The sequence below is a fragment of the Galleria mellonella genome, unplaced genomic scaffold (assembly GCF_026898425.1).
Source record: "Galleria mellonella isolate WM207_F2 unplaced genomic scaffold, CSIRO_AGI_GalMel_v1 utg28, whole genome shotgun sequence".
Classification (NCBI taxonomy): domain Eukaryota; kingdom Metazoa; phylum Arthropoda; class Insecta; order Lepidoptera; family Pyralidae; genus Galleria; species Galleria mellonella.
In genome coordinates this window covers 1,175,716-1,195,935 of record NW_026442064.1, presented here as the reverse complement: position 1 = coordinate 1,195,935, position 20,220 = coordinate 1,175,716, and the positions used below count along the sequence as shown (strand labels likewise).

The following is a 20,220-nucleotide window of genomic DNA, read 5'->3' as shown; positions in this document are numbered from 1 at the left end:
GGTGAGGATGAAGCAGGTCAGTTAGCCCATCGTGACAAATTCAACAAGAATTGTTCACGATGGTTTCCAGGGGGAACCACGTGGAGGTCGACCTGACAGCCCCATTGCTAGCAATATGCCCTATATTGCTAGCAATGGGGCTGTCAAACTCCATTACTAACAATCCCTTTCCCCCATAAATCAATATTGTTCCCGGTCACGCAAAAGTCATCTCGGACACAGCTATCCAATAAGTAGGCACAAATGTAATTTAAACAAAAGCGACTCGTGTTCCGTGTCAAATACCTAAATGGCATGGACAGAGATAGTATACATTGCTGTGATAATGATGGGTTAATCTAATTACATTACATTACATTTTATATATTTTATAATGCTATGAACTAGTCGTTTCTCGCGGCTTCGAACCGATATTTAATATATTTTTTTTGTAAAATTAATGTCTTAGGCATATAGAATATATAATAAATTACCTAAATCTCTCACAGACATAGGTGATATAAAAAAATTACAAAACTAAACTGTATGAATACCAAGTGAATAAAATATACTATTCAATTGAATGGATGCTGCTTGTTGGGACTGATCTGTTTAAGTTACAAACACTGATTAGACTCTGGTAAATTGTGTAATTATTTTTAGTAATTTACATTATTTTTTACATTTTTACATTATTTTTTACATTTTTACATTATTTTTGTGAGCTTGTTGAGTGCTGCACAATAGTAATAGTCCAAACGATAAATGTTACCGCTCCATCAGAGATTATAGTCGTTACCAGAGGGAGACTTTGTACAAAAGTCGATTGCTTAGGTACCTCTGTCCCATTCGTGTTTCAACCGTAAAACAGTTGTGTATGCATGGCTGTGTTTCGGTTTGAAGGGTGGAATATGGCGTGAATTTACTGGGTACAGAGGAATAACACCCGAGTCCTCAGGAATGGCAACGCATGGGGGGTTTCATGGTCGAAACTGTATAGTCTGTTATGTCCATGGTACTGCTCATGTCTATAGGCGACGGTTACCACTATCCATCAGGTGAGCCGTCAGCTTGTTTGCCATTCTAAGTTGTATAAAAAAAAAAAGAAAAAAAAGTATATGTTTTTTTTTAATTTACTTAAAAGAGATGTTTCTTATACTACAAAGGTGGTAAACGAGCATAACCCATCATCTGATGGTAAACAATCACTGTAATCTATAAACACTTGCAACACCAGAAATGTCACGTGCGCATTTCCGACCTTGAATAAACCATAATACGCTCCGTTTGAAGAATCCCATACTGTAGTCTCTAGGGAGAACCTCGGCAGGAAGCTCACTCCACAGACTGTGCTTTAGTTTCCGGAACTGATTACTATGTATGAGACGAGGTTTGAGGGCGCAAGCAAGTGAGGGAGTAAAGACCTTGGCACTCAGTTGTTTTCAGATTTTAAAACAAATAATACAATTTGATGAACTATCTGACTGAATATATATATATATATATATATATATATATATATATATATATATATATATGGTATAGTATGGTCCATACCTTCCTTTCCCGTTAGTGTCGTAAAAGGCAACTAATGCAACTAATTGGTCGAGGTATGGACAGCAGTGTCCCTCTTAAAGAAATACCAATACCTAACTGTGAACCTACTTGCCAAGATTGGCAATTACTAGCAAAACTCAAGAAAGTTACTATATTAATGGTTGATTAACTGAATTATCATATCAGCCATTATCTGCCTAGATCATTATAAAATGATGTACATGAATCAACGGTGAAGATGGCTTTAAGCTTTCGTACCCTGAAATATGACTACCATACCCCATATCATATGGGGGGAAAGGGGTTGTTAGCAATGGAGTTTGACAGCCCCATTGCTAGCAATATGCCCTATCAGGTCGACCTCCACGTGGTTCCCCCTGGAAACCATCGTGAACAATTCTTGTTGAGTTCGTCACGATGGGCTAACTGACCTGCTTCATCCTCACCTATCATCTTTCACTGGTGCCCCGTCGGTGTATACCGACAGCGCGGGTGGGGTTGCCATTCCATTATCACCCATAAAAAAAATACCCCATATCATACAGATTAATAAATATCTATTGAACAGAACAAGCAACAATCAGCATGTCTCATTTGTGTCACTCAATCTGGAATTTGTTTAGAACGATACAGAGAACCTTTGCCAAGTTCCCGGCGATAGTTCACAATATAAATCAACTTATAGCATATATTTCGGGGAGCAACCGTGCAAAAGATCATTAAAGGGAACGCGGGCACCAAATTCTTCGGTCACGATTGATATAACCTTCTTTTTTTATGAGGCTATAATACTTTTTTTTTATACAACTTAGAATGGCAGACAAGCTGACGGCCCACCTGATGGAAAGTGGTAACCGTCGCCTATAGACATAAGTAGTATCATGGACATAATACAGTATACTGTTTCGTCCATGATACTCCCCATGCGGTGCCATTCCTAAGGACTTCACTCTCCGAATTATTACCGGACAATCATAACCTCACCGAAATGTCGTGAAGATATATCGAATACGTGCAACGAAAATCAACTGACAGCGCCGTTTTGTACTCGTTATTTTTTTGATTAAAAAAATATCCTGACCAGAAAATCCACAAGAGGCCTGCTTGCACAGCGAAAACAATCCAACCTTTTCCCGTACAAAACGCAACCGGCAATTTTCGCACACACTCCTTTCCTAATTAAAACCTCGGCCGTGAATAGGTCTTTTTTACAGAAGCAATAAAAAAGTTACGTACTGGCACTAATGACTGGGCTTAATGGAAAAAAGTTGAATAAAAAAAAAAGAAAAAAAAAACAGAGTAGTTTGGAACTCTGCGAAACTTACGAGCGGCGCGTTACGATTCCATTTTCAAAACAAATGACGCGCGCACTCACCAAGTGCCCAGATAAAACCAACCAACGTAGGACGGTCCGTTGATATTTGACGTCGGCCCTCTATAGGTCCTATTTGGGAAATTTGGCAGAAGGGGTGGGTAGATCTTACAAGGTTGGAATTGCGTTACTTAAGGCACGTGCCTCGGGTGAGTTAACCTGCGCACAAGTTCGTGAATCAATCAACGTGGGAAGTCTGCCCGGCAATCGTTGGAGGGTGCCTTGTACGCATGCGTTGTCTTTAGGGATGCCATTGTCGATGTTTCGGGTGTCACGACTCAAAAATTTGTTTCGTTATTAGAGATTCGTGCTGGAATTAAGTCGATAGTCACGATCGTTCTTAACAAATTATATTAAAACAATTTAATTAATAAATTAATCGTTTTTCAGTAATGTTTCCATTATTAGTAGTAATGAATAGTCTGGAATATTGGTATATTTACTGATCACATTATGAAGAAATAATACCTATTATTTGCAGGGAGTCAGTGGATGCAGGTGGCTTAGGACCATTCTATATGGGAGTTTATGGGGAAGGCCCATGTTCAGCAGTGAATGGATTATGGCTTCGATGATGAGATGATAAATACCTATTATTTTAATACTAATTAAACTAAATACAAGTTATTATCTGTGACTTTGTCCGCGTAACAGGGATGATCATTGTCCAAGATAAAATGTAGTCTATACCCTCCTATTTGGTCCCGGCATAGAATGGGCCATCCTTTCTTTTCCCGTGAGTATCGTAAGAAGCGCTTAAGGGAACTTCATGATCGAGGGATAGGGAGCAGCATTTTTCTTTAAAAATCGCCAAAGACTAACTGTCACTCGTCAAGCGTGGCAACTACTGGCAAAATCGCGAGAGGTTATACCAGAAGCCTGCTTAACATATTAAGCAGTGGACATTCTTAGGATACCCACGGGAAAAATGGGTGGTCTATTCTATGCCGGGACCATACGGTGAGAAATATAGTACTTACTAAAGAGAAATTTCAAAAGTACTTTAGTATTTTACGCTAACATAACTTTTACTTGCATAGCAATATTTCGGCCTTTATATATAGCATATAGTAAAAAAAATATACCTTAGAAAAAAAAATGGTTATTGAGGGTATCACAGTTTATTTTGTAGTGTCTATGAAATGGATGTCATTTAAAATTGCATAAGAATTAATATTTATTTATTAATATGTGAACAGTAATATTGAGTGTAAGGAGTTATCTATCGATAACACACATTCCTGTAGTCTATTGCGTCTACATGCGTCATAGACAAATACTTGTCTATAACCATACCATACCATATCAGTCTTTAACTTACTGCTAAACATAAGCCTCCCCTTTGGGGGGTTTTGCCAGTAGTTGCCAACGCTTGGCAGGCGGATTGGCAACCGCAGTCAGGCTTTAGAGATGTTTTAAGATGGGCGCTGTTGCCCATCCCTTGCATCCTCTTGCCGCTCTCTTGGTCGGCTCTTACGACACCCACGGGATAGGAAGGGGTGGCTTATTCTATGCTGGGACCACACAGCCGTCTATAATAATTGTTTATAACTTGATAGAAAATTAATCATCTTGATTAGCAAAGCAACTCCGTGATTATAGTGTATTGCTGCTTGGTATTACGTTTTTTTTATAATACAAAGGGTAAACGAGCATGCGGCTCACCTGATGGTAAGGTCCTACCGTCGCTTTAGTCTTAAGTCTAAAATGAAATAAAAACAAGAGAAAATATATATAAGGCAGTTGTTCGCTCTGTTCGGTCTCGCAGTTATTCTATATATTATTTGCCGTCACTTTATTGTGATCACGAACAGACATATTGTCTATTAATCTTTGCTTGTAAACTTTTTATCGACAGTTCATCTCTTGGCATTGTTGTTATCGATAGAATCACGTCACTGGCCAGACAATATCGCACGAATCCCGCCGAAACGTACCAGTTGACTTGACAGTATCCACGCGCAACCGGTGTGTGCCGACGTCTGCCACATGCCGCCCGCGTCAGATCGCGTCTACACGAACGATCAAGGTACGTCACTAAAACTTATAGAAAAAAAATACAAAAAAAAAATTTTATTGCCATAAGCGTTCCTTTTTTGAACTTTTCTCGGCGGCGTGCTATTTTTCGCGCGCTTTCGCAGATATTCAAACGTCATTTACGGCTGTTTACGGTGCGGCTCTTTTTAATTGATAGCGTTCTCGGTGAATTTGTCTCGTGCGAATTTTAAGTTAATTATCAGCGGGATTTTTTTTTTCTGTGCCCGCCCGTATGTAAAGATCGATGTTAGAAAAAATTATTTGTTATTTTCAGCCAGTAATTTTCCACGTTGAAACTTTCAAGTGGTAATTATATTGTCATTAGATGTGATGTCTAATTTTGAGATATTTACTTACTATGTTGTAATTATTGTGAGTGAATTTTATCGAGCAAATTTTAATATATCTATGTAACTTTACTGACAGTGTTTGGGCTGTATGAACGTATTACTTAGCCTTGTCGTATATTTGTTTATTTAGATAGACGAATAATATTGCATTTTGTAGAAAAATAAATATTTAATACATTATTCTGTAAATATTTATGTACCTTAAATTAATACTAAAATTATGGAACAATACATATAATGTTAGTGCTTGTACAGTTTTTTATGCGTCAACAATTTATTACATTTTATTATTTTATTTAAAAAGAAAGTATATTTTTATACCAGCTGTATCCTGCGACTTTGTCTGTGTGAATTTATATATACAATATCTTATGTATTAAGATTTAACCTACAAAACCAAATACCAAATTTGTTTACCAAATTTCATTCCAACCCGTTCAGTAGTCTTAAACACCTATGCATCCATCCATACATGTCCATGGGATGTCCAATTTTTTTTAAATTTTAATGGGTGATAATGGAGTGGTAACCCCGCCTGCGCTATCAGGATACGCCGGTGGGGCACCAGTGACGGATGATAGGTGAGGATGAAGCAGGTCAGTTGGCCCATCGTGACGAATTCAACAAGAATTGTTCACGATGGTTTCCAGGGGGAACCACGTGGAGATCGACCTGATAGGGTGTATTGCTAGCAACGGGGCTGTCAAACTCCATTGCTAACAATCCCTTTCCCCCCGGGATGTCCAGTTAATTATATCCATAAAATTTTCAAATATAACTTGTGCACTGATAATGTAAACAGAAATAATATGATTTTTATATTGGAAAGCATAAGTAGTGTATTAGATAATATTTTTCAAACATACCAAAGGTCCATGTGGTCCCGGCATAGAATGGACCACCCCTATCTTTCATGTGAATGTCGTAGGAAGCGAAGGAACTTAATCATTGAGGGTAGGGCAGCGGCGTCCCTCTTAAAACATCTGTGTAAGCCTAACTGCGGTTTATTTTACTGTATATAATGTAAAGTAATATATTGAAGTATATATATATATATATATATATATATATATATATATATATATATATATATATATATATATATATATATAGTGCTAGTAATGCTAGTAATTGAATTGCCAATCTTGGCAAGTAGGTTCACAGTTAGGTATTGGTACTTCTTTAAGAGGGACACTGCTGCCCACACCTCTTACGACACTAACGGGAAGGGAAGGTATGGGCCATATATATATATATATATATATATATATGATAATAGTAATGTACACTGTACTGTAACAAATGAAAATGCATTTTTATTACATTACATTATGGCGTAATGTAATATTACTAAAATATATATCTACTTATTTATTAAAGTCTCGGCAAAAATAAAGGAATATTGTATTCTAAATGGCCAGCTTTGTTATTTATACAGGCCTTTAATCTGTCTGGCCACGAATCTATGGATTTACGCTCTGTTTCATATATATATATTAAAAATTACTTCGTAAAATCATTTCTTTATTATCAGTCATTTAATATTTTACATCTATAATAAAAATGTTAAAAAAAACTAGACGATATCTGTGTATAGAAAAAATATTAAAAGGTTTCTCGATTAGAGCAATATGTGCCAAAACAAAATTTTTTTGTTTATCTGATGTTTGTTTTGACATCACTAAAAAATTACTACATCAAAGTGGATGCAGTTTTGACAGTCGGGTTCATACAGGTCTAATTTCAAATCTAGCATATGTTTCTTCTTCATATGCCGTGTATAATTGTAGTTTTTTACTTTTAAAATTCCCGCGTACGGGATAGCAGGTCAAAGCTACTGTTTACATACTCGATTTACCAGTCATTCTGTTTTTTTATCTCGACTTTTTTTGTTCTCCTGAAAAATTTTTCAAAATGGCGTTTAATACCTTTTGCCATTTTTTTCTTTTAATTGGTGATAATGGAATGGTAACCCCGCCTGCGCTTTCTATATACGTTGGCGGGGCACCAGTGAGAGATGATAGATGACGATGAAAGCAGGTCAGTTGGCCCACCATGATGAATTCGACAAGAATTAACCATGACGGTTTCCAGGGGGAACCGCGTGGAGGTCGACCTGAGAGGGTACATTACTAACAATGGTGCTATTAGACCTTATTACTAACAATCCCTTTCCCCCCACCTTTTGCCATTAGAAAGTCGATATGAAAGTAATTTGTTATGCTACCTACGTCCACTGCGGCTAATACTGAATAGAAAGTAGTGCTTGTCTAGAGATCAGCGATTCCTGAAATGGGCTCCGTAAAAAAGGTACCATAGTTCCGCGAAATTATTTATACAGTAAAAGAATTTCATTCCTCTTCCATTAAAAATTAAAGATAGATAGATACTCTTTATTGTTTCCTCCAAAAGATTACAATAGTAAACCTATTATAAATATAAATAATTACAAGAAATAATTACAGTGAGAAAACAATGGTCGACCTTATCGCTAAAAGCGATCTATTCCAGGCAACCTTTGCATGGAGAGGAGTAATTATAAACAGTTTGAAATTAAATTAATTATTTAATTTAAATGAGCGATTTTATAATTTAATTGGTCTAGTTATTTAAAGGAAACTATAAAGTGTTATACTTAAGAAACATTTCTATTGAAAGCATTTGTTTTTATTTAAATCACACTGTTTTTGATTTGTAATCGTATGGTATGGGATACCATAAAATAAAAGGTATTTGGTGGGTGTTTCGTTATCGTAAAGTTTAAGGAACTCTGGTCTCAATAATAGTGTTCCAACCTCGTTTGGACTTTTAAAAGAAAAAAAAACCAACGCCTTAAAATAAAAGTGGCGCCACTATTTGTCTATGGACATGTTATGGAAGGTTAGAGAGAAGGGCTTGTTAATACTGGAGTTCGAATTTTTTTATTTAACTTAAAAGGGCAAGCTTGAATTTACAGGGTACAGAGGAATAACATCTGAGTCTTCAGGAATGGCAACGCATAGGGGGTATCATGGGCGAAACAGTATACTCTGTTATGTCTATGGTACTGCTCATGTCTATAGGCGACGGTTACCACTTTCCATCAGGTGGGCCGTCAGCTTGTTTGCCATACTAAGTTGTATAAAAAAAAGCTGACGGCTCACCTGATGTAAAATAGTAATCGTCGCCTGCAGATGTGAGCAGTACCATGGACATAACAGAGAACACTGTGTTGCCCGTGATACTCATCACGCGCTGAACACGGGAAAGGAAGGGTTGGCCCATTCTATGTCGGTGCACACATGACAAGACCTTTGCCAGGGTTTAGTATTCCATCTTTTTGTTGCCACGTCTGGCAGGCGGATCGACAACCGCCGCTAGGCCTTTGAGGATATTTTAAGAGGGACGCTGCTGTTCATTCCTCGCCCTTAGTCGCCAATTACAACACCCACGGGAAAGGAAGACGTAGCCTATTTTATTTTCGGACCACACGGCGAACGGATAAATTTAACATGTGAATTAATTAATGAATCTTGTAAGCAGCTATGACAAAGGTGCAAATAAGTAGATATATTCATTTATTTTAACATTTGTTATATAAGTAGGTAGGTATTGTATGTATTTATAGTGTATGTATTTATGTAATATTTAATTATATATTTTATTTAACTGTATATTTGTTTATGTATTAATAGTTGTAGCACTTCAGCTGCCCGCTAACGAAATGCTTTCTTACTGTACTGGGTTGACTGGAAGTGATCTCTGTCAGAGATAAGTGCACCCTTGCTCACAACATTTATAAATACATTATTTTATATGTAACTTACAAGTGCAATGAAGAATATATAAAAAATGGCGCCCACAATCTGTCAGTCTTGAGAAATTTAACAATAGCCGAGTTATCATCTTGTCTTTACTGCTTAGTATACAAGGAGACTTAAAATAACTTACACAATTCGCTGATACAGCCGTACCAAGGTAGTTTGTTCTCGACTCTATTAAGTTTTCAGACTGCCTGAAATTGTCCCACCCGGCTCAACAATTGACTTGTGTGAAACACATTTTCAATTTTCAACTAGCGCCGCCACAAAAATGTATTTTTCATTCTTCTATTTGAATATGTTTGGCCGATATTAGGTTTTCGTATTAGTTTACATTTTAAATTTTTTTTTTGTTTTTTTTTATACAACTTAGAATGGCAAACAAGCTGACGGCCCACCTGATGGAAAGTGGTAACCGTCGCCTATAGACATAAGCAGTACCATGGACATAACGGAGTATACTGTTTCGTTCATGATATCCCCCATGCGTTGCTATTTCTAAGGACTCAGGTGTTATTCCTCTGTACCCTGTAAATTCACGCCATATCCCACCATTCAAACCGAAACACAGCCATGCAAACACAGCTGCTTCACGGTAGAAACACGAATGGGACAGAGGTACGCAAACAAACGACTTTTGTACAAAGTCTCCCTCTGTAATGTATGAATATGGCATAATAAAAGAAAATTGAATATTGGTAGTTTTAAATTTCGAAAATGTTTGACATTTACAAATAAAGAGAAAACAAAGAAAATATCTCGATTTAAATTTCGAAAACATTTATTGAGGCACTTGACATATACGAATATAATAAAGAAAAAAAAAACGATAAATAAATTTGCAGTTTTAAATTTCGAATGTATATTTTAAATGTATAATATTTACGAACAAAGAGCAAGCAAAGGAGATTTATGTATTTGACATTTATGAATAAACTGAAATCAAAGAAAACAATTCGTTGGAGTTTTTAAATTTCGAAAACATTTGAAATTTATGAATGAAGAGAAAGCACAGGAAAAAAGCTCCACTGGTTTAAATTTCGGAAATACTTGAAATTTATGAATGCGGATTGAGGCAAAGGAAATGAGATATAGATATAAAGTAGCGGACTGGCTTGTTCTTGTCTGCTCTGTACAACAAATTGACAATTCCTTGTTTATTCTTAAATAGTGGCATATATTTGGTAAGTAATAGATTATTTGAAATTGAAATTTTATCTAAATACATATAATAAAGTTCAAACTAGACTATGTCTGTACATAAGAGGTGTTTAAAAATATTGTAAGGAAGAAAATAATAAGTTTTAGAATTATTATCTGTATGTCTGTCTGTTTATATGTTTATTCCGGGATCATGTACACACTATTGCACTAAATTGAATATGGTTTTTTTTAATGGGTAATAATGGAATGGTAACCCCACCCGCGCTATCGCTATATACCGACGGGGCACCAGTGAAGGATGATAGGTGAGAATGAAGCAGGTCAGTTAGCCCATCGTGACGAATTCAACAAGAATTGTTCACGATGGTTTCTAGGGGAACAACGCGCAGGTCGACCTAATAGGGCATATTGCTAGCAATGGGGCTGTCAAACTCCATTGCTACCAATCCCTTTCCCCCCAAATGAATATGGTTTCCACCGTTCAGTTTTTGAAGATCAGATTTAAAACCTAATATTATGTTTTATCTTGATACGCCATCGCCACTTGGTCCCGGCATAGAATAGGCCACCCCTTCCTTTCCCGTGGATGTCGTAAGAGGAGACTGAGGGAGGACGAGGAATGGACAGCAGCGTCTCACTTAAAACATCCTCAAAGGTCTAAGTGCGGTTGCTAAATCTCCTGTTAAGCGTAACAAGTACTGGCAAAACTCGCCTTATAGGGAGGCCTCATGTCCAACAGTGGACAGCTTACGGCTGAAATAATAATAATAAAAAAGGCCCAGTCGCTAGAGGTTGTATAAATCGTTAACTGTCCACTGCTGGACATAGGGCTCCTCTACAAGACGGGTTTTGCCAGTAGTTGCCTCGATTGGCAAGCAAAGGTACATAGGTTTTGGTGATGTGAAAAGGGGGCGCTGCTGTCCATCCCTCAACCATTAAGTTATTTAGTCGCCTTTTACGGTATGCGCGGGAAAGGTAGGGATGGTCCATTCTATGCTGGGACCACACGCCAATTACTTATAAATTATACAAAGAATAGTATTAAAAAAATCAGAAGTATCAGGATTTTTTACATAATGAAAGCAAAATGTTGGAAATATCAAAGATGGACTAACCATAGGGAGACCTTGTACAAAAGTCGATTGCTTGGGCACCTCTGTCACATTCGTGTTTCAACCGTGAAGTAGTTATGTTTGCATGGCTGTGTTTCGGTTTGACGGGTGGGATGTGGCGTAAATTTACAGGGTACAGAGGAATAACAACTGAGTCCTCAGGAACGGCAACGCATGGGGGTATCATGGGCGAAACAGTACACTCTGTTATTTGTATGGTATTGCTCATGTCTATAGGCGACGGTTACCGTTTTCCATCAGGTGGACCGTCAGCTTGTTTGCAATTCCAAGTTGTATAAAAAAAGACGGATTGAACACCTACTATCAATTGATCATCTTTATCGATCGATAATATTATCTTAAAAGAGTCAAAATACGCGATGTATTTGATAATTATTTTATCAAATTGTATTTATTTTATTTACACGTTAAATACTCGTATTTGTGTCTGTCCCACAAAGGAATCGACTTCAGTTGTGTCAAAAATAGTTAAATTGTTCTAAAAACTAAATTACTAAACCGATTTTGGTAAAATTTCTATGGAAACAATCTGTAAGTATATCCTTTCAGATAAAAGAAGAATTTTCCAAATCGGTTTACAACTGACGGAGTTATGAGGTAACAAACATGGAAGAAAAACAAAAAGAAATGAAACCCTATTGAGAACTTATCTCTTTTTACAGTCCGTTTAAAATATTGTTTTATCTTATCGAAGTCTTCATATTAATTTATCTTAAATATCTTCCATGTACAGATATCGTCTAGTTACAATTGTATCATGTTGCTAAGATTAGCGACTCGATCTGGCTTTGTACGTTTATTTTAAATAAAATATCACGTTTCTCGCTATTTTAATTTAACTGCAGATCTTTATAAAACGTCTCGTATTGAATTTAACCACTTAAATAACAATAATGAGAGATAACATCTTTAACAATATACGGGAGAGAATATAATTTGACGCAAATACGAAATAACACGCCACAAAAGGCTTTTAAAATTCAGCGTTAACTCAGCAAGAGCGTCCTTTATTTTTTTGAATAAAATATTTTCTTTTGGTCGTTCTTCAGCTATGTATATCTATGTAACTCAAGCGACGGAGTATTCTATTACGTGTCTATGGTAAAATGGCTTCGCGTTATTATAAAGAATAAATGAAATTTACCAGAGGGAAACTTTGTAGAAGAGCCGTCTGCTTGGGTATTTCTGTACCACTTATATTTTAGTCACGAGTAGACCAGACTAATGGTGAGCGATATCGCATCGCATCAGAGGAACGATATATAGATATTAAAATATAACGAATTGTATTTTAATTGTACTTTGAAAAATATATCAGTTTTAATTAATTTTTTTTTATTTGTTTTTATACAACTTAGTATGGCAAACAAGCTGACGGCCCACCTGATGATGGATGATGAAAGTGGTAACCGTCGCCTATAGACATGAGCAGTAGCATAGACATAACAGCGTATACCGTTTCATCCATGATACCCCCATGCGTTGTCATTCCTGAGGGCTCAGGTGTTATTCCTCCGTACCCAGTAAATTCACGCCATATCCCACCCTTCAAACCGAAACATAGCTATGCAAACACAACTGCTTTACGGTTGAAACACGAATGGGACAGAGGTACCCAAGCAATCGATTTTTGTCCAAAGTCTCCCTCTGGTAAATTAATTAATTTATTCGAATTATTATTAAGATAGAGCGTCAGCGGTGTTCTTCTCTAGAAATCTGTCCGATTCTAGAATAAGGGCATACGGGTATGCGACCCCGGTTTCCCGAGCCGCTGCAGTGTCTCCCCCATTCCTTTCCCACATAAGTCCCTTATTCCTTTCATTTACAAATTTCCTTCACGCATTTCCAAGGTTCCCTTCCTTTTTTCCTCAATCCTTTCCTCCATACCGTAGGTGGTGGAAACCACCAACAAATGCATTCCCAAAGAGTGTTGACGTCAGGCAGGCGGCCGGTCGTAAAACTAAAAACCAAATCTTTTTGTAATATGGATAAAATCATATTACGCCGATCACAAATGATTGGGATAAGGGTAGGAAGATGATGATGATTATTTAGATACTAGGTATTTATTAATTAATTAATTAATTTATTTATTTATTTATTGGAGATATTATAACACGTGTACAGAGCGGACTTAATACCTGATGGCATTTTCTACCAATCTACCGTTATGTTTTTTTTTTAATGAGTGAAGATGGAATGGTAGCCCCGCCTGTGCTATTGGTATACGCTGGCAGGGCACCAGTGAAGGGTGACAGGTGAGTATGAAGGCAGGTCAGTTGGCCCATAGTGACCAATTGAACAATAATTAATTATTATGGTTTCCAGGAGAAACCGCGTGGAGGTCGACCTGATGGGGTGTATTGTTAGCAATGAGGCTATTAAACCTCATTACTAACAATCCCTTTCCTCCTCAAACGTTATGTTAAACAGAGAGATTAAACGACGATGCATTAGGCTAATGTAATCATAAATCAAATCAATGTAACGATTGCCGTGTGATCCCAGCTTAGAATAGACCAACCCTTCCTTTCCCGTGGGTGTCGTAATTGGCGACTTAAGGAGGGCGAATGATGGGCAGCAGCGTCTCTCTTAAAACATATCTAAAGCTTAACTGCGCTCGCTAATCTGACAGCCAAGCGTGGAAATCGCTGGCAAAAGCCCCCAAGGAGCAGGCTTATATGGCTGCTAAGCGTGGCAAGTATTGGCAAAACTCGCTTTATAGGAAAGCCTCATGTCCAGCAGTGGACAGTTAAAGGCTGATATAATGATGGTGATTATTTTTATGATATTCGACATAAGCTGTAACCATGGCATCTATTCATAAAAATGTCAGTAAACATGGAGATGCTCTATATATATTTCGAGAGCGTACGGATGATTTTTAAGCAATACAGCGCAAACGAATTGTTTCTCCGTTGGCCAGAGTGCGTGTTAGCTCAAACAGTGTCCTGAACACAATTGCAGGTAAAATGAACTGTCCCATCCTAAAATATTGGGTGAGACAGGTTATCAATGCAAGAGCGTGATGACCGCTCATTTATTAACATAGGTTAAGTTAATTTTTAACTAACAGGATGGGCCTTATAATAAATAAATAAATAAATAAATAAATAAATAATTATTATTATTTCCTGTTGTAATAAACCGTTTATTGTTAAAATAATAACCGACTGTGCCTCAAAGTGGTTATTTACGCCTCTTTATACCCAGCCATTGCGTGCTAGTTGTGTACATAATACATAATTACATCATATAGTTCATCTGTGAAGTTTTCAATTGATGCGAAAAATATTTGTTGCCATCTCTTTCACGCTGTAGCTGACTCAATTACCTCGTTATACAGGATGGAGTCAAGATCATTAGCATTCTTTTAAGGGAGTCTTGCGTTTTTGTACGAGAGGTAAAAAAAAATCTCTTTAGAATTTTTTCTTTATATTTTATTAAAAAAAAATATTTGGAAAATTTTCAACGGTTATTTAAAAAAATATTTTAAATGATATTACCATAGATACGTAAATTTCATTAATTTTTCTTCACTTTTTATCCACGTTACTTTGAAAAATATATCAGTTTTAAATTTATCAAATTAATTAATTTATTTATTCTAATTGGTATTTAGACACTAGCTATTTATTTATTTTTTACTTTGATACTTTTGATTTATACTAACCTTAGTCCATCGCGTTTGTTTGGTACCGACCCTTGGACAATGAGACGTTCCATACAGTTAATCTAAACATACAAACATTCAAATATATTTACACGTTTACTGTCCACCGTTGAACATAAGCCTACCTCCATAAGGGGAGTTTTGCCAGTAGTTGCCATACTTGGCACGCGGATTGGGTACCGCAGCTAGTCTTTAAAGGGACGTTACTGCCCATCCCGCCATCATAGTCGCCTCTTACGACACCCACGGGAAAGGAAGGGATGGTCCATTCTATGCGGGGACCGACGACAAGAGAATAATATTAATAGAATAAAATTTAATAAATTGCTCTAAATATATTTTTATTACATTCTGTATATTTTTATTGACATGCTGGGTCATACAATAATTAATACAAAAGTTTATTATTTAGTTGACACCATCCATAACAGTAATATCCATGGTACTGTTCATGTTTATAGGCGACGGTTACCACTTTACATCAATTGGCCATCAGTTTGTTCGCGGTTCTAAGTTGCATAGAAAAATTCACATCAAACCATGTAAAACAATATTACCCTGTAATTGTTTCATCAATTGTTTAAATTGCAAATACCTCTCTACAGTGTTGTCTTTCCGCTCCAAAGAAGCTATGTTTGCATGTCTGTGTCAAGTATGAAGGGTCCCACCCTCTAGGAAAGCAGTGGAAACCCGTAAGGGGCGTTTATACTATGTTACATTCTATAATATCTATATATTCCCTGATATCTATATATTCCATATTATTTATATGTACACAAGTCGTTTGCCTGGGCACCGCTGTCTCATTCGTGTTTCTACCGTGAAGCAGTTGTGTTTGCATGGCTGTGTTTCGGTTTGAAGGGTGGGATATGGCAGTCAATTTACAGGTTACAGAATAATAACGTCAGAGTCCTCAGGAATGGTAACTCATGGAAGGTATCATGGATGAAACAGTATACTCTATTATGTCCACGGTATTGCTCATGTCAATAGGCGACGGTTACCACTTTCCAGCAGGTGGGTCGTCAGCTTGTTTGCCATTCTAAGTTGCATAAAAAAAAAGTGGGCAGACGTTTTCCACGTAGACAAGTCTTCTGGTGAATATAATACGCTCACGGTGTTACATCTATTTAAATAAATATCTATGGATGTCTATGGAAACAACATTTGCCGATTGCTAAACTCGAAATCGAGGTTAACACTTTACATCATTAATTTGGGGCACCCAGACCCTTCAAAGGACCGGCTAAACGCCTATTTTTGGGGCTCCACCGAGCTATACGACTAATAGTATAATAGTTAACAGATGAATCGGGATAGAAACAACTCGGGAACATTACCATTCCGAGATCAAATCGATTAGTTGAAAGCCTATTCGATTCGATGAATAATTAAGATTTATTTGAATGATTCATGACATTTTGGGAGATGCTCAGTGGTTAATTCTAGTGATGTGCATAATGTTATATTTTTATTCAAATAAATAATGAGAAATAAATGTAACATAAAATAGAAATAAATGTAACAGAAATTAAGAGGCTTTTATCCTATAAGGATTGTATTGTATTGTATTGTAAAATCTTTATTGTACATAATTCAAATTAAGCACTGATAAATGATTTAATATACAACGGCGGACTTATCCCATAAAGGGATTTCTTACAGTCAACCTTTGAGAACCTGAAAGAAAACTATAGAATGTATAATGGGTAATAACGGTACAATTAAAGATAAACTAAATAATACCCAGTAAAAAATTGAATATATAATACAATAAAAACAGTTCCATATACCTACCTATATGTAAAGTAGGGATATGTCAGTCTCATCATACCCTGATCTTAAAAAGTACCTCACATATTTAAAACATTAATACATAAATAAATAATACATAATACCTTAGTAGTAACGTAAAGATAAGAAAAAAAAAATTGTTTAAAATTCGAATGAAAAATTAATTACGTTTTTTTTTATACAACTTAGAATGGCAAACAAGCTGACGGCCCACCTGATGGAAAGTAGTAACCGTTGCCTATAGACATGAGCAGTACCATGGACATATCAGACGTGCTGTTCACGCAATTTATTCTATAGGAAGTCGTGAATCATTAAGAGACAAAATAAAGAATATATATATATATATATATATATATATATATATATATATATATATATATATATATATATATATATATATATATATATATATATATATATATATATATATATATATATATATATATATATATATATTACAAGTAATATTGAATTAAACATTAAAAGTACACTAATAAAGTTACCATTTCGACGGTCCCGTGTGTACCTAACACACTCTGCCCACATTTCACTGACAATTTGAATTCAATGTGGCAAGGGGCGAATTTACCTCAGACTTTCTGATTTATGGGTTACCGTGTACACTTTCACTGGATCTCTGCTTGTACATTTGCTTTTAACTTTAAAAAGGAGATTTGGAGATTTTTGTTTGTATGTTACGTTACATATACATACTTTATATATTATTTACATACATATATTATTACACACACACACACACACACACACACACACACACACACACACACACAGACACACACACACATATACATAAATATATATATATATATATATATATATATATATATATATATATATATATATATATATATATATATATATATATATATATATATATATGTTTACTGACCAGTGTAAAAGTAACAGTATGTCCTTCTCCATGTAGTACGTACAAAATAAACCAATTTTCAGTGATTGGTTAAGGAGTTATAAGGTAACAAACAAATAAACTCCCTTTCGCAATTATGATATATACTGATATATTTTGCCAACAGTTGCCACGCTTGGCAGACTTGTTAGCATTCGTAGCTAGACTTTCGTCATGTTTTAAGAGGTACTCTGCTGTCCTTTGTTAAACTTACGACACCCACGGGAAAGGAAGGGGTGGCCCATTTTATTTCGAAACCAGACGGCAATATACGAGTATGCTATAGTACGTTTAATCTTAGTTTCACATAGGGCCAACGACACCGATACACCCTGTATTTATAAATATATCAGGAAACGGGACAGTTAAACAATTGTTCAGAAGACCATATGATTTTTCACGAACGACTGATCGCCTTTGACGCGTGAGGCGTGAAGTACGCGCGACAAACAAGGTTTTAGGTGAGCGGTCGGGTTTATTTGAGCTTTATTGCAATGTGACAAGGTTCCGTTTGGTGTAACCGTGCCAATTTACCTTTACCCCCGAATATTATATTGTGAATTTTATTTTTGGACCATGATCTAACCCGACATCGATTGAAATATGAGCTTTTGTCTTATTTTAAAAGACAATGCGGGGATAATAATCGAAAAAATGTATAATGTTTCACGGATGGACACAGAGATGGGAAGAGATTCCCATGAATAATATTGGAGACTAATAATTTGCTTCGAATGTAATTTTAACTGAAAAGAACAGGCAACTTTTTTCAAGTATACGTTGATTTTTATTTTAAAGTGTTTTTTTTTTTTTGATGGGTGAAAATGGTATGGTAACCCCGCCTGCGCTAACGGGATACGCTGGCGGAGCACCAGTGAAGGGTGATCGATGAGAATGAAAACAGGCCAGTTAGTCCATCGTGATGAATTCATCAGGAATTAACCATGATAGTTTCCAGGGGAACCGCGAGGAGGTTGACCTGGTTGGGTATATTGCTAGCAATGGGATTCTTAGTCTCCATTACTAACAATCCCTTTCCCCTCTATTTTAAAGTGTTAATACAGACTACTAAAGAGCACAAGAAAAATCTTATAAAAAAATGTTACAGCCGACTCTCGTCTCAGTCTATTTCCATATAGATATACCTAGGTAGGTAGACAGTTAAGTGTGTCGGTAGTAACTATAAAATTTTACTATGCCTCGTAAGAAACAGTTAGTGTCGACTCGTGGCGTTGTTTCGCGACCATAAATTGTAACTGTACAGTTTACACAGTATTCAGTTTCAAAGTTGTTTATTTTGTACACTATTCATTTATCTATTTATACTTTATTATACATATTATCCTAAGGTTGTCTTTGAAAGGTTGCTCTCAGCAATAAGACCGCCTCACTGTACTTGTACAATTGTATCGTTGTGTTTGTAAATTGTCTTGCTTATTTCCTATATTGTATAATGCAAGTAAAGTATACTTATTCATTAATTCATTCATAATCTATACTTATAATAAATCTGTAGTGAGGTCAATTCTGTACATGAAATATATTTCCAAAATAACTATCAGCGGGTGATTAGTGATCGATACTGATGCTAAAAATGCAATCAGTGAAATTTTTGTTTGTCTGTCCGTATATTCGTTATAGAAACAAAAACTACTCGACGGATTTTAACGAAACTTGGTACAATTATTCTTCATGTTCCTGGGCAGGTTATAGTATACTTTTCATCATGCTACGATCAATAGGAGCAGAGCAGTGAAGGGTAATGTTAGGAAAACGGGAGAAATTACTCCATTTTTAAGTTTCCGTCGCGTGTGCAGTCTTAAGGGTCATTTTTTAAAATGTAAAAATATCCACCCGTGCGAAGCTGGGACGGGCTGCTAGTAATACATAAAGAAATATGACATTGGTAAACAAATGTACAAAGGGGAACTTAAGTCTAAAAGAGTTAGTTCTCTTGCAGCAAACCCAATGTGTAAAGCAGCGTAAATACCACATGGTGGAGCGGTGTATAACTCTGGGACAATTTAAAAATAAAAAGAACTAGACAAAATTGTATTGTTAGTAATACGAACTACCAGTTCTATTGCTAGCAATATATCCTGTCAGGTCGACCTCTACGCGGGTCCTCCTGGAAACCATCGTCCTTAATTCCACGTGTATTCATCAAGATGGGGTAACTGGCCAGCCTTTTCATTCTCACCTATCATTATTCACTGGTGCCCCGGCAGCGTATACCGTTAGCGCAAGCGGGACTGCCATTCCGTAATCATCCATTAAAAAAAAAAACTTTAATTTATACATATCTAATTAAATATATTACATTACTTCAACGGCCAGCAAATGAGGCAATGATGGACGAACGTGCTAATGTGGGCCGAGGCGTAGCCGAGGCACACATACGTGAGTTCATCAATGCCTAGTTGTGACCAA

The 20,220-nt window shown here is 36.3% G+C and overlaps 1 protein-coding gene across 1 annotated transcript in view; it reads left to right on the top strand.

The window, feature by feature from the left end:
• Window positions 1–4,857: 4,857 nt before the first annotated feature.
• LOC113517853 (dipeptidase 1-like) overlaps window positions 4,858–20,220 on the top strand; it is a 273,938-nt gene continuing 258,575 nt past the window's right edge. Inside the window, exon 1 of the mRNA XM_052895408.1 lies at window positions 4,858–4,937. Within this exon, the coding sequence (XP_052751368.1) occupies window positions 4,898–4,937 (40 nt within the window). The 5' untranslated portion in view covers window positions 4,858–4,897. The remainder of the gene's footprint in view (window positions 4,938–20,220) is intronic.